The 13,803-nt window shown below is 44.2% G+C and overlaps 1 protein-coding gene across 2 annotated transcripts in view; it reads right to left on the bottom strand.

The window, feature by feature from the left end:
• The window catches only part of LOC126299061 (uncharacterized), a 1,316,522-nt gene that overhangs the window by 339,917 nt on the left and 962,802 nt on the right, over nt 1–13,803 (bottom strand). For both annotated transcript variants that reach the window (XM_049990731.1, XM_049990732.1), the window contains one exon: nt 12,978–13,110. In XM_049990731.1, the coding sequence (XP_049846688.1) occupies nt 12,978–13,110 (133 nt within the window). The remainder of the gene's footprint in view (nt 1–12,977; nt 13,111–13,803) is intronic.

Genomic DNA, 13,803 nt, shown 5'->3' with positions numbered 1-13,803 from the left:
ACATGTTTTTATTTTAAACTATAATTAGTAAACATCATCCTTTTGCGAACTATTTACATAACGTCATTCCATATCTGTATAAATATTGAATGCCAAGTACACATATACGGGCATAAAGCTAACTGACAATGATGATTTCATAATGAACTGAATATTCTCAGTGCGTAACTTAGTTCCCGAAGTACCTCGAATTCTGATCTGTCATGTGTGTTACTATAACGGAAAACGAGGATAGTGACATGTTCTCGTGAGGAAGTGCGAGTTTACAAGAGAGGCTATACTACTTGGGAGTTGTTCAAACACAATAAAATATCCTCTATCGCGTCTTTTCGGTAAAGCAACAACTAATCAGACACTTCTCTGTTTACTGTGATGCAAAATGTTGAACGTAATTTTCTCCGTAAGATGTTATAAATCACAAAAGAAAACGATACTGAGACTACGGTCGCAGGTTCGAATCCTGCCTCGGGCATGGATGTGTGTGATGTCCTTAGAATAGTTAGGTTTAAGTAGTTCTAAGTTCTAGGGGACTGATGACCACATATGTTAAGTCCCATAGTGCTCAGAGCCATTTGAACCATTTTGAAAGATGCTTGTAATCCTTTGCAGCTATTATGGTATGATTTGGATATACACTCCTGGAAATGGAAAAAAGAACACATTGACACCGGTGTGTCAGACCCACCATACTTGCTCCGGACACTGCGAGAGGGCTGTACAAGCAATGATCACACGCACGGCACAGCGGACACACCAGGAACCGCGGTGTTGGCCGTCGAATGGCGCTAGCTGCGCAGCATTTGTGCACCGCCGCCGTCAGTGTCAGCCAGTTTGCCGTGGCATACGGAGCTCCATCGCAGTCTTTAACACTGGTAGCATGCCGCGACAGCGTGGACGTGAACCGTATGTGCAGTTGACGGACGTTGAGCGAGGGCGTATAGTGGGCATGCGGGAGGCCAGGTGGACGTACCGCCGAATTGCTCAACACGTGAGGCGTGAGGTCTCCACAGTACATCGATGTTGTCGCCAGTGGTCGGCGGAAGGTGCACGTGCCCGTCGACCTGGGACCGGACCGCAGCGACGCACGGATGCACGCCAAGACCGTAGGATCCTACGCAGTGCCGTAGGGGACCGCACCGCCACTTCCCAGCAAATTAGGGACACTGTTGCTCCTGGGGTATCGGCGAGGACCATTCGCAACCGTCGCCATGAAGCTGGGCTACGGTCCCGCACACCGTTAGGCCGTCTTCCGCTCACGCCCCAGTATCGTGCAGCCCGCCTCCAGTAGTGTCGCGACAGGCGTGAATGGAGGGACGAATGGAGACGTGTCGTCTTCAGCGATGAGAGTCGCTTCTGCCTTGGTGCCAATGATGGTCGTATGCGTGTTTGGCGCCGTGCAGGTGAGCGTCACAATCAGGACTGCATACGACCGAGGGCCAACACCCGGCATCATGGTGTGGGGAGCGATCTCCTACACTGGCCGTACACCTCTGGTGATCGTCGAGGGGACACTTAATAGTGCACGGTACATCCAAACCGTCATCGAACCCATCGTTCTGCCATTCCTAGACCGGCAAGGGAACTTGCTGTTCCAACAGGACAATGCACGTCCGCATGTATCCCGTGCCACCCAACGTGCTCTAGAAGGTGTAAGTCAACTACCCTGGCCAGCAAGATCTCCGGATCTGTCCCCCATTGAGCATGTTTGGGACTGGATGAAGCGTCGTCTCACGCGGTCTGCACGTCCAGCACGAACGCTGGTCCAACTGAGGCGCCAGGTGGAAATGGCATGGCAAGCCGTTCCACAGGACTACATCCAGCATCTCTACGATAGTCTCCATGGGAGAATAGCAGCCTGCATTGCTGCGAAAGGTGGATATACACTGTACTAGTGCCGACATGGTGCATGCTCTGTTGCCTGTGTCTATGTGCCTGTGGATCTGTCAGTGTGATCATGTGATGTATCTGACCCCAGGAATGTGTCAATAAAGTTTCCCCTTCCTGGGACAATGAATTCACGGTGTTCTTATTTCAATTTCCAGGAGTGTATATGTACCAGAGCCCAAGTACAACCTCCATTCCATTCGTGATTGTTATTTGTGCCTAAACCATTTTCCATCCAGACTCAGTTTGGACGTGAGATGATTTAAGATCATTATCTATTGCTAAAAATACCCCTTCCCCATCAATCTCATGCATTACGTCTTATCTCCAAACACATTCGCGGCGCAGATTTCTCTGCTATTAATTTATAATTTTAGACAATTCTCGATGCTATTACAGGGCGTTTCAAAAATGTTTAAACTATTTCACAAGAGCATAACTTCCTCACGAATTGTTAATGTGGTGAATCCTTGTCACCAGTTTTGTAAAGACCTCGTCGCTACTGCTGAGGAGGGCGAGTTGTCACTGTTGTTTAGGTAGGAAGAGTTTATGAGTTCGTGAAACGGCTTGTGGTGCAATACACCTTTAAGACAATTTCTTTCTGCCACTATTATACAGCTATGCCTCACGGTCAGATAACAGGATCGATGAACGAAGGTTCTGCAACACTCCAACAAATTAGTAACAAAGTCACACAATGAGTTAAAAGGGTTTACTTATCTTTGTGACTTATCGAATAGTGATGTCTGCAGCACTGCATGTAATATAACACAAAAAAGGCCCTCAATGGCTAAGTGCGAATAATCGTAGGTAAACTTCACAGTACACAGCAAATGGAATTTACAGCAACTGTCTGTTTTCTTCTAAGAGTTGATTAGACGACGTTCCCCGTGTAAGTCAGCCCTGGATGATGATATATAACCAAGTGGGCGAGAGCTGCTCTTCGATCTTCCGAGTAGGCTTTTGTCCGTTGTCGTCCGGTCATTGGCGGATTGTAATCGACGGCAATTGGACGAGGCGGAATCGACATCTTCATCCTCAGCGCCGCCAGTGGCGCTGGTGGAACTCTTGCAAGTGGCGAGTCTCTATGGCACTAGCATCAGCTCGCATCTTTGCGCCTTTGGTGCTTTTGCCCTGGCTGTGTCTCGTTCGGACGACACAGCAGTTACTGTGGTTGGTAGTGAACCTTGGATGAAGGGCAGCAGACAGATTTTACATTCCTAGATTTCCGGAATGCGTTTGACACAGTGGACCACCGCAGACTGTTAACGAAGGTACGAGCATATGAAATAGATTACCAGATATGTGAGTGATTCTATGAGTTCTTAAGTAAGAGTACCTAGCACATTGCCCTCGGCTGCAAGTGTTTATCAGATAGAAAGGTATCATCAGCAGTGCGCCAGGGAAATGTGAAATTGCCGCTCTTATCCTCTATACGCGTAAAGGAACTGATGAACAGGGAGAGCAACAATCTGCGGTTGTTTGCTGATGATGCCGTGGTATACGGGGAGGTCGCTGAGTGACTGCAGGAGGATAGAAGATCACTTAGAGAAAATTTCTAGATGGTGCGATGAATGACAGCTTGCTCTAACCATCAAAAAAGGTTAAATTAATAGACATGAATAAGGAAAACTATCCTGTGACAATCTAATACAGTATTAGTGGTGTGCTGCTTGCCACAGTCACGTCGCCTATGAAACAAAAATTTCTGTTAGGAATCATCCGAATGAGAAGGGGACATCAGTCGGTATAAGTGATGTTCATGTACAAACAAACGATTACAATCTCTGAAAAAATAATGCTTTGTTCAAGAGATAGAGCTTCAAATATTGGGAAAGTCAACAACACGCTGGTACACTTCTGGTCGTTATGCAAGCAGTTATTCGGCTTGGCATTGATTGACAGAGTTGTCAGATGTCCTCCTGAGGGATATCGTACCAAATTCAGTCCAATGGGTGCGTTAGATCGTTAAAATCCCTAGCTGGTTGGAGGCCCCTGCCCAAAATGCTCCAAACATCCTCAGCTGGAGCGAGATCTGGTGATGTTCCTGGGCAAGGTGAGGTTTGACAAGCACGAAGACAAGCAACAGAAACTCGCTCCGTGGGCGGGTGGGCATTATATGGCTGAAATGTAAGCCCAGGATGCCTTGCCATGGAGGGCGACAAAACGGAGCGTAAATTATCCTGGACGCACCGCTGGCTGAAAAGATGCCGCACATTACAACCTAAGGGGTCCTGCTGTGAAAGGAGATGGTAACCCTGGCCACCACTACTGGCTGTTGAACCGCATGGCGAGCGACAGACAGGTTGGTATTACAGCGCCGTGTGGGGCGCCTGCGGACACGTATTTGACCTGAAATCTCATTGACAGGAGTAGAGTTTTCTTTTGTGGCGAGTCCCGCTTGATCTTGAGCCCTGGTGACCAGCGAAGACGTGTCTGGAGACGCCCTGGACAGCGGTGGGATACCAACCTGACCGTCTCCTTCCATACGGTCCGACATCTAGGACTGATGTTCTTGGGTGCCATTTCGTTCTACAGCAGAACCCATTTGGTTGTCACCTGCGGCACCCTTACAGCACAGCGGTACGTCGAGATATTCTACGCACTGTTTTGTTGCCCTTCGTGGCAAGTCATCCTGGGCCTTAATTTCAGCAAGATAATGCCCACCCCCACACGACGGGCTTTCCAAACCCTAGCTTGCCCAACAAGGTCGCCGGATCATTCCCCAATTCAGAACTTTTGGAGCATTATGGACAGGGCCATCCCACCATCTCGGGATTTTGACGATCTTACGCGTCAATTTGACAGAATTTGACACGATATCCCACACGAGGACATTCAACAAACCTATCAATCAGTAGCTAGTCGAATACCTGCTTGCATAAGGACCAGAAGTAGATCAACACGTTGTTGATTTCCTCAATTTGTGAAGCTCTTTCTCTTCAATAAGTTATCAATATTTTTTGAAATTGTAATCACTTGTTTGTCTGTACATATACATCACATGCACCTATTTGCGCCCCATTCGGATAATTCCTTCATGTTGCCTCATTTTTTTGGTTTAGAGTGTATCTGGGCGTAACGCTGCAAATCTGTATGAAATGGGACGAGCACATAGCAATTGTACCAGAGAAGCGAATGATCGACTCCAGTTTATTGGGAGAAGTTTAGGAGGTGTAGGTCATTTGTTAAGGAGTGTATAAAACAATCGTTTTCTTTAGCACTGCTTAAGTGTTTTCGATCCCTACGCGGTCGTATTAAAGGAAGACATCGAAGAAATTCAGAGGCGTGTTGCTGGATTTTTTACCAACAAATTTGATCAACACGCGAGTATTACGGAGATTGTTCGTGAAGTAAAACAGGTATCCCTGTAGGGACGTTCTTTTCCTGGCACACTGTTGAGAAAATTTAGAGAACTGGCATTTTAAGTTGACCTCAGAAGGATTCTTCTGATGCCAACGTTCATTTCGCGCGTATAAAGGGTGGAGAGCAATCAACCGACTTTTGCACGTAGTCCACAGAAGTCTACATGTCGTCCAGCCGAAGTTAACCATTCCTAATGTGTCTGTCGGGCGTGTTTTGCAGTGCCGTTTGTGGTTCAAATGGCTCTGAGTACTATGGGACTTAACATCTGTGATCATCAGTCCCCTAGAACTTAGAACTACTTAAACCTAACTAACCTAAGGACATCACACACATCCATGCCCGAGGCAGGATTCGAACCTGCGACTGTAGAGGTCGCGCGGTTCCGGACTGAGCGCCTAGAACCGCTAGACCACCGCGGCCGGCTGCCGTTTGTGATCCAAACTATCCAGGATTTGGATGCTACGAGCCATTCATAATGGTTTCTATAGTTTTGTCAACTCATTTTAGGCGTCGAGATAGAAGAAAACTGTTTCCTTTCTCACTTAGGTTTTAGTGGTGAAACTGCGTTCCAAGCGAATCACCACAACGTATGACTACGAGGGACCCCGCTGTCGTACGCCATAGACGTGCCCGTTGTTTTCTTTTCGGAAAAGACGGTTAGAAGAGCCACATACCTGGATATCATGGATGTCAGACTTTTTCCACAATTGTGAGAACATGCCCAAGACTTCATTTTTTAGTAGGACGGACAACCATATCACTGGCACCGGTATGGAAGAGTATTTATTAACAATGAGCTGCATCAACGATGTGTTGGCCGTACGGCTCGCACTGCGCCACTGGTCTCCAAGGACAGGTGGGTCACGGTGTGTGATCTTTCTTCCATTTTTGCGTAGTGTGTTGCGGAAGACTCTGCCTGTGTGGCTCTCCTACCAACAGTTTTGGATGAATTGCGACGATGTGTAGCAACATCAGTTACTGCAGTAGCCGCAGACCAACACGGGAAAGTATGGGACGAGTGTGATCATCGTGTGGAGGTTTGTAGCCAGCTGGCTGGAGGTTACGTTGAATATTTGTGAACGGTAAATTAAAACTTTGATCTTAAACATCACTTCAAAACGTATTTCGTTTGAAAATAAAAACTTGGAAGTTTTACGCGTAAGTTAAAAATACATCCAATGTGCTATTTTTATTCACTTTAAAGATGGAATAATTTTGAAATGCCATTTGTTATGTGTGACCACAAATATTTAACAGTGCTTCCAATTCTGGCACATTTTTGCAAATGCCACTACAGATTATCGTTAATGTCTTAGTATTCTTATCTGTTTGGAATATTTATTGAGGTTTGATGCGAAAGCTTTTAAGCCCTCTGCAGCAATGCTGGGCCTGAATAGGCGAAGTATCGCCTATTGCACAAATCCTTTGTGTGCATTCATACTCAGTCAGATACACTAATGGTCACTTCTGATAAATAGTTTAGCCTAATCCGTTTAGGGCGAGTCTAGAAGTCGCAGTCTAATGTGTCTCTAGATCGTCCGAAGACTGCTACTTTGGTCAAATCTGAAGATCCATGGTCGTAACTAAATATGCGTTTGTTCTGATGTGTGTTTCTAAGATGAATAGGTTGTATAAAATACGAAGTTTTGGACCATATGGAAAAAGTGTATTTTCTTGTGTAATAATTACAACGTTGCACTAAAAGACCACAGTTAAGTCAGTTAAATTATCGAAAGATACCTACAGGAGGTTGGCGTTCGGCCTTGCATAATAGTTCACTAGTGAAGTCTCGAGTGTAACAGTGAGATTTAGGTGAGTGATTTTATTTTGCGACTTTTACTGCTACTGAAATGCGAAATTGTTTTAAACTTTTAGCCGTGTATGATACAGGAGCTTTGTTTGTGCGTGCAGAGCCATGACGCAGCTCTGATGTGAATTAAGAAACAAAGGGTGCTGAAATAGAGACGAAACGGTTTTCCTTAGTCCTTCCGCTCTAAGGGACTCGTCATTGACGGAACTTTAGAGCCCCTTTTTACCACCGTCAATGAATTTGGAATTCAGCTGTCTCTAATTAGGCCATGCAATTCAGAAAATAATACAAAAATTTTAACATTACGAAATACTAATAGGATGGAAAAATGAGATGACATAGTAGCCACAAAACGTCTCTCCATTAGATGCTGTGTTGCAACTGAGATTGCTCATAGTCAAAACATCTTCATACCTCCAAAGTTCTAGACACGGGCTGAAGAAGGTGTAACAACTCTTAGCAACTCATATTGTTTACAAAAGGTGGCGTCCATAAAAGTCACATGGTGGAAACGCTTCGTTAAAGTGATAGAAGGCTGAAACCTATCAATCGCTTCACGTAAGTACATTGCCAAAAACTATGGACTTATTAAAAGGTGGAAACATCTTATCTAAATCGCATGGTGCGATTAATACATAACTGAAGGAGATACTTGGAAATAACTCTAATTCCCAAATTAGCTGCGTGACTTATTAGTGTTAGGACGTCTCACTATGTCTATTTTAAGGCCAATAACTATCAAGAGCCATACACATAAAAACATGTCAACATTTTCAGTTTAAACTTCCCCATCGCCAAGTTTCATATACTATCTGATAAAAAGTTTGTGGACACTTATTAACGGACATTAATATGTGTTGGGTACATCCACCCATCTCCTACGTGGCGGCTAAAATTAAACGGGAAACACTTTCAGTGAGCTATCTTAACCCCTGAATTTGGAGGAATAACAGCCCATTCTTCCTCAAGAGTCGAAATCAGAGGAGAAAGTGATACTGGACGCCGGGGCCTGGAGCTAAGTCGACATTCTATCTCACACCAAAGATGACCCACTGGGTTCAGGTAGAGAGTCTGAGTAGGCCAGTCCTCCCTCAGGACACACTTGACATGCTGATAGGACCATAATATTACTCATAATATAAGTAAATAGGGCAATGCCAAGCCCACCATCTACCCTGTGATGCATTACTAGTCCACGGGAAGACATTCAGTCCGAACTGCCACAGACAAATGGCCACTGCGACAAGGCTCATGCAGGTGTTTGAGGTTAGCAGTTTAGGCTGAATGTATGATCAGTACGAGTATAATAGCTGAAAGGTGACAATTTCATACCTGAAGGACATATGTATTGAATATACAGACACTATCCAATAGAAACACTACACTAACAGTATATCAGTATTCACCGATCCGGGAAACACAGTAGTGTGTTCCAACTGCAACGCGTTTAAAAATATTTTCCCGTAACACGTTGACATCTTCCTTATCTTGGACAAGTACTGTAACCCGGCGAAGACCAGTTCTCACACGCCTACTGGATTGTCTGGATTCTTATCCACCGTCGCGCAGTGCGGTCACGAACGCCACATCATGCCCTGACCTCCGATGGCAACAAATTATTTCATCGATAAGAGCAATTACGCTATGGCGAATAGTCTGTTGACGATGAGGCATGGCGCATAAATAATGTGACTCGATCTGAAGGCAATGTGGTGCAGGTATCTGACCTTGCTCGTGTATTGACATTGGTTATTATAGAACGAATGGTGTGCTTGTAGAGTGCCAGTCGACTGCCTTGTAATATAAATGAAACTGTGTGAACAGTTCTAACGTATTGCGTCAACAAGAGATGACAAATTTCAGTATTCGACTCCAAGGAGATCATTCACCCTCAGAACTGACTCTCTCTGATTTATAGCCAAAATTCCATTTCATCTTTTGTGAGGAGTTAGCAGCACGTGCTACACGGACTACAATGAAGGGCTTAATAGACAACAAATTTTTAAACAGAAGAATGCATCTCTTACGGAGGAAAAATATAAAAACTGAAACGAGATACTTTACGTGGACTATATCTATAGAGAATACTTGGATATTCTACGGGAGGCGTTCAATAAGTAAAGCGACCCTCATTCTCTGAAAACAGGTTGGTTTTATTCAGGATTCCAATACACCATATTATCCCCCACTCTTTTGGATACAAAAGCCTATCTTTCCACAAAACCTCCGTTCAATGCGACGGACTTACGGCATCTTAATGGGAGGGCCTTTATGCCCGCACGGTACCATTCCACTAGTCGACGTTGGAGCCAATGTTTTGCTGCATCAATAACCCCCCCCCCCCCCCCCTATCATCTACGTGGTGCGTTCTGCAGAGTGCTTCCTTCATTAGACCAAAGAGAGGTTTCCTGAGGGGAACGCAATACACTTCAGATGTGATAGTTGCACCATGAGGGAGGACATGAAACAGAAGACCGTCGCTATAACTGTGCTGGCTGAGGGTACGGCTTTGAATCTTTTCTTCGGAGAAGAAGTGGTGTGCTGAAACACTATGATTACCATTTTTTTCAGGTCGAAGTGATGAACCTAGATTTCATCGCCTGTGACGATGTTAGCAAAAATTGCCTCGATCAGTTTCGTAACGCGTAAGCAATTCCGGACAGATGGCCCTTCGTTGCTCATTATGGCCCTCTCTTAGGTGGCGAGGAACCAAGCAGGCACACACTTTTGAGTACACCAACTGGTGGATGAGTGTGTCAACACTACCAACGGAGGCGTCTGCTTTAGCAGCGGGGTGTTTGATTGTGATCCGTCGATCACCTCGAATGAGAGTGTCCGCACGTTCCAACATTGCGGAAGTCACAGCTGTGTGCGGCCAGCCGGCGCGCCGGAGATCGGGCAGGTTTGCGCGAACTTATTGCGATGATGACAGAGGCTTCGACCAAAGGCTCACCGTGCTTTTGTTCATTGGCAGGCCTCTACAAGTGTTTATAAATATCTGCGATGCTCTCGTTTTCCGCCAAAAGAAACTCAGTGAGAGTTCTCTGCTTGGAATACACCTCCGTTACAGACGCCATTTTGAAGGCTATGTATTGTGCCAGTAGCTATTGCAACTTCATGAAACTATAGGGGCTGAAGCGGGGATATTTCACGATATCCCAAAATAAATTCGGCATTTTTGTATCGAAAGTGGCCGAGAAAAAAACGCCCCTGGTATTTGCAGGAAACAGATCTGGAATACTGACAAAATCAGTTTCCTATAATTTATTGTCCGCAACTCGTGGTCGTGCGGTAGCGTTCTCGCTTCCCACGCCCGGGTTCCCGGGTTCGATTCCCGGCGGGGTCAGGGATTTTCTCTGCCTCGTCATGGCTGGGTGTTGTCTGATGTCCTTAGGTTAGTTAGGTTTAAGTAGTTCTAAGTTCTAGGCGACTGATGACCATAGATGTTAAGTCCCATAGTGCTCAGAGCCATTTGAACCATTCTTTGGACCTATAATTTATTAAGTATTATTTCCTGGTCCTTGTCTGCATACTACCATGGAAAACAGCAAAATGTGGCATTTTGCATTTGATTCGCGTGCAGTGCTGTACCACACTCTGAAATGGGTTGGGATTTCCGCCGGCCAATTTTTATGGTGTCAAGTGTATAGTGTATATGAGGTCTGTCCGCCCCGCCTGGTCTTTGTTTGACTGTGGTTGTTTATTCGCGTTACAATTTCATAATCAGATCATCAACAGTCGATCTGGGGAGCTTTGGAATAGTTGAAATGTTCTTGAGGGATTTGTTGCTCGGTTGTCATGCAATGAACTGTCCACCTTCGAAATCACTGACATCTCCTGATCGATTCATTCTACTTTCACTGCTTCTCTATTGACAACACGATCCTCAGTGCCTCAGTTCACACTGGCGGTTCCTCCTCTCGCGAAACCTATTGGTCGATTCCACAGTTCGAAGGGGTGTGCTTATAAACTGCACTGATGACGATTTCCTTACCTCCGTGCACTTTATTCAGTAAAATCTTCTTGTATTTTCAGCTATGGTTCTGGACAGTAGATCGTATTCCTATTTTTCTTGGGATCCGCAAACAAACTAATGCTGAATATTGCATCAACTATTCATACTGTTGACGTATTCAGTTACCTTCACGCATCTTCAGCATTCGTAATTTACATTGGACCTTCCATTGGGGTGACGAAATTTCAATTTCACTTCGGTGGACATCCGTGGAGCGTTGCGGTTGATTCTTGTGTAACTGGACCTGTCGCCTTACTGGAGTCACATGTTGAGACTTGGGGCTAAGTGAATTACTTGTATTACTGAAAAGCGTGGCTTTGGCTACAAATGTAAGAAAATTCTTTTAGCATGACGCAATTGCTGAGTGTCCCACCAGTTATGTATCATCTGAGTATAATGTTCCTTGACACAAGGGTCAATCGCAGTGGTTATGTTCATTGGCCATTAAGATCCCCGGAGGGTACTTCATTACATTTTAGTTTACAGGAATAGACGACTAGGATAAGTGAACATTACAGACAATTAATCACTCTCATCATAAAATGCTCTATCCTAATAAAATCACAATAAAACAAAAATCTACGGGTAGCATTGCGAAGGATGCTAAAATAATTGTGTTGAAGATGGGGGTGTAGTCTTTTAAGTTTCCATTTAAATAGTCCTTCATTATTCGTGTTTCACGGGGTTACCTCAAGAAATTTCGTGTGCTCTTGATTACTTTCGTGAAGTTTCTTTTAGACATAACGTTCAAACAGGTGAAGCCACACACTTACTGAACTCGAAATTTTGTATACAGCTACTTCCTGGAGTATATTCTGTTCATCAAGAAACACTCTGCAGCTTTTGTAAGGTAGAAATGCTTGTCTGAATCCGTATCCTGAGATGTGCCGTAACGTTACCAATGCCCATTCATTTATTTCTGTCTTTAGGAGCCCCACAGGAAGTGGGTTGTAGGAAAGTGCACCGTCTTAAAAAAAGAGAGACATTTAAACCTGGCTCTTCATATTTAGAAAACAGGATTTTGTGACACAGTCAGTACCAACTTTTAAACATTTCCATGACAATCTATCATTTCTCAAATAAATCATAATTTTTTAGGCACTGAGCCTTTTATGTGTTTATGACTTAAGCGTGTTCTTTACATTTCCTAACGTTCAATGTCCAGAAGAATGTGATTAATCTTGTTATTAAACAAAGTTCTTTGTTTGTAAATATACGTAATTTCTTATCAGCGAGTCCTTATACGGACCTCACAACTAAAGTAATATCCGAGTTATGGTTTACTCTGGTTGCGGAATAAATTTTTTTCGTAGGTAAACTGCAATTTATTAAGGTAGTACCAATTAACCAAATTGTTTCACATGTTCTAACCAGATGAAACAATGACCTGATACTCTTTTGTGTTTGTATGATATGACTGACTCACTAATCCTATATTTACAGGGTGTTACAATTTTCTTTTACTAAAATACTAAACCTCACGTTCCTTCTACTCGTATAGCGAATTGTCTATCTTCACGTAAACTGAAGAATAACGAAGCCAGTCTTTGCCACCACACCGACGGTGGCCAGATAATTCACGGTTGGAACTCAGACCCACTGTACCCATTATTTCCTCGCTTGCTCATTACATCCTCTCTCTGGCTCAGGAACAAAATGGCCGCGGGGCAGTGAACTCTAACATTTCTCCCTTGCCTGATTCAAGATTAAAAATTTCTGAGTATTTTCTGAAAAGGAAAAGGGAAAGCACATCAAAAAGTTGTGCATCTGCCGTGGCGGAAGCGGCAGCAAATCCTATTTAATATGGGCGGCTGACGCCGCTTTCGCACACAGCGTTTGATGCGAATGGACGCAGAATGACATTTACAGCAGGCTGCGCGAACAAACGGAAAACAGCCCCACCTGCGACAGGTTCCTCCGTGGAGACAAAGCGCGCTGGAGGTCACGCACGGGTTGTATGACTCGCAGTCTTCCCCGTAGTAGCCTTCCACGCAGCTGCACTCGTACCCATTGTTGGCGGTGCTCGAGCACGTGCCTGCAACAAGTAAACATATCACGTCACGTCCTCAATACCACTAGTGTGCTTTTGTCGTAATTACTTAAACACAAAAAATTCGTTATTTCGAACGTAACAAACGAATATAAGACGTTGTATCAGTCATTGTTGGTTTCTCCGTCATAAGTTTACTGCAATTTAATTAAAGAGAAATTTACACCAGACGCGTTTCGTTTTTATTTGTAAAGCATCTTCTGTGGTTATTCTGCAAATCGGATACATACTCTTGTACATTTTAAGTTGTTTTAGATTAAACACAGCATTTTATTTATATAGTTGGTATTTATGACTATTGTTCACATTTTCTCTAAACCACTGTTTCTTCCCTCTTTACTAGCAGAGACTGATGTCGAAAGACTTTACTTCACATATAAACTTGGTAGTTTTTGTCTTTCTGCACTTTTTCGTACAAAGGTTAGGTGATGTGTAACACAAATGCAGCGTAATAAAAAGTGCAGAAAAGCAAAATCTGCCGGGTGTATACGTGAAACGAAATCTTTTGATATGAACCTTTGCTATCAAAGAAGGAAGACGCAATGGTTTGGAGAATTTGTGAAAAAGAGGTAGAAACACCGTAAGTAACTTGCACACCAAATGGTTCAAATGGCTCTGAGCACTATGGGACTTAACTTCTAAGGTCATCAATCCCCTAGAACTTAGAACTACTTAAAC

Source organism: Schistocerca gregaria, chromosome X, assembly GCF_023897955.1.
Source record: "Schistocerca gregaria isolate iqSchGreg1 chromosome X, iqSchGreg1.2, whole genome shotgun sequence".
Taxonomy (NCBI): domain Eukaryota; kingdom Metazoa; phylum Arthropoda; class Insecta; order Orthoptera; family Acrididae; genus Schistocerca; species Schistocerca gregaria.
The sequence above is the reverse complement of the archived record's forward strand: the minus strand, read 5'-3'. Positions and strand labels throughout refer to the sequence as shown.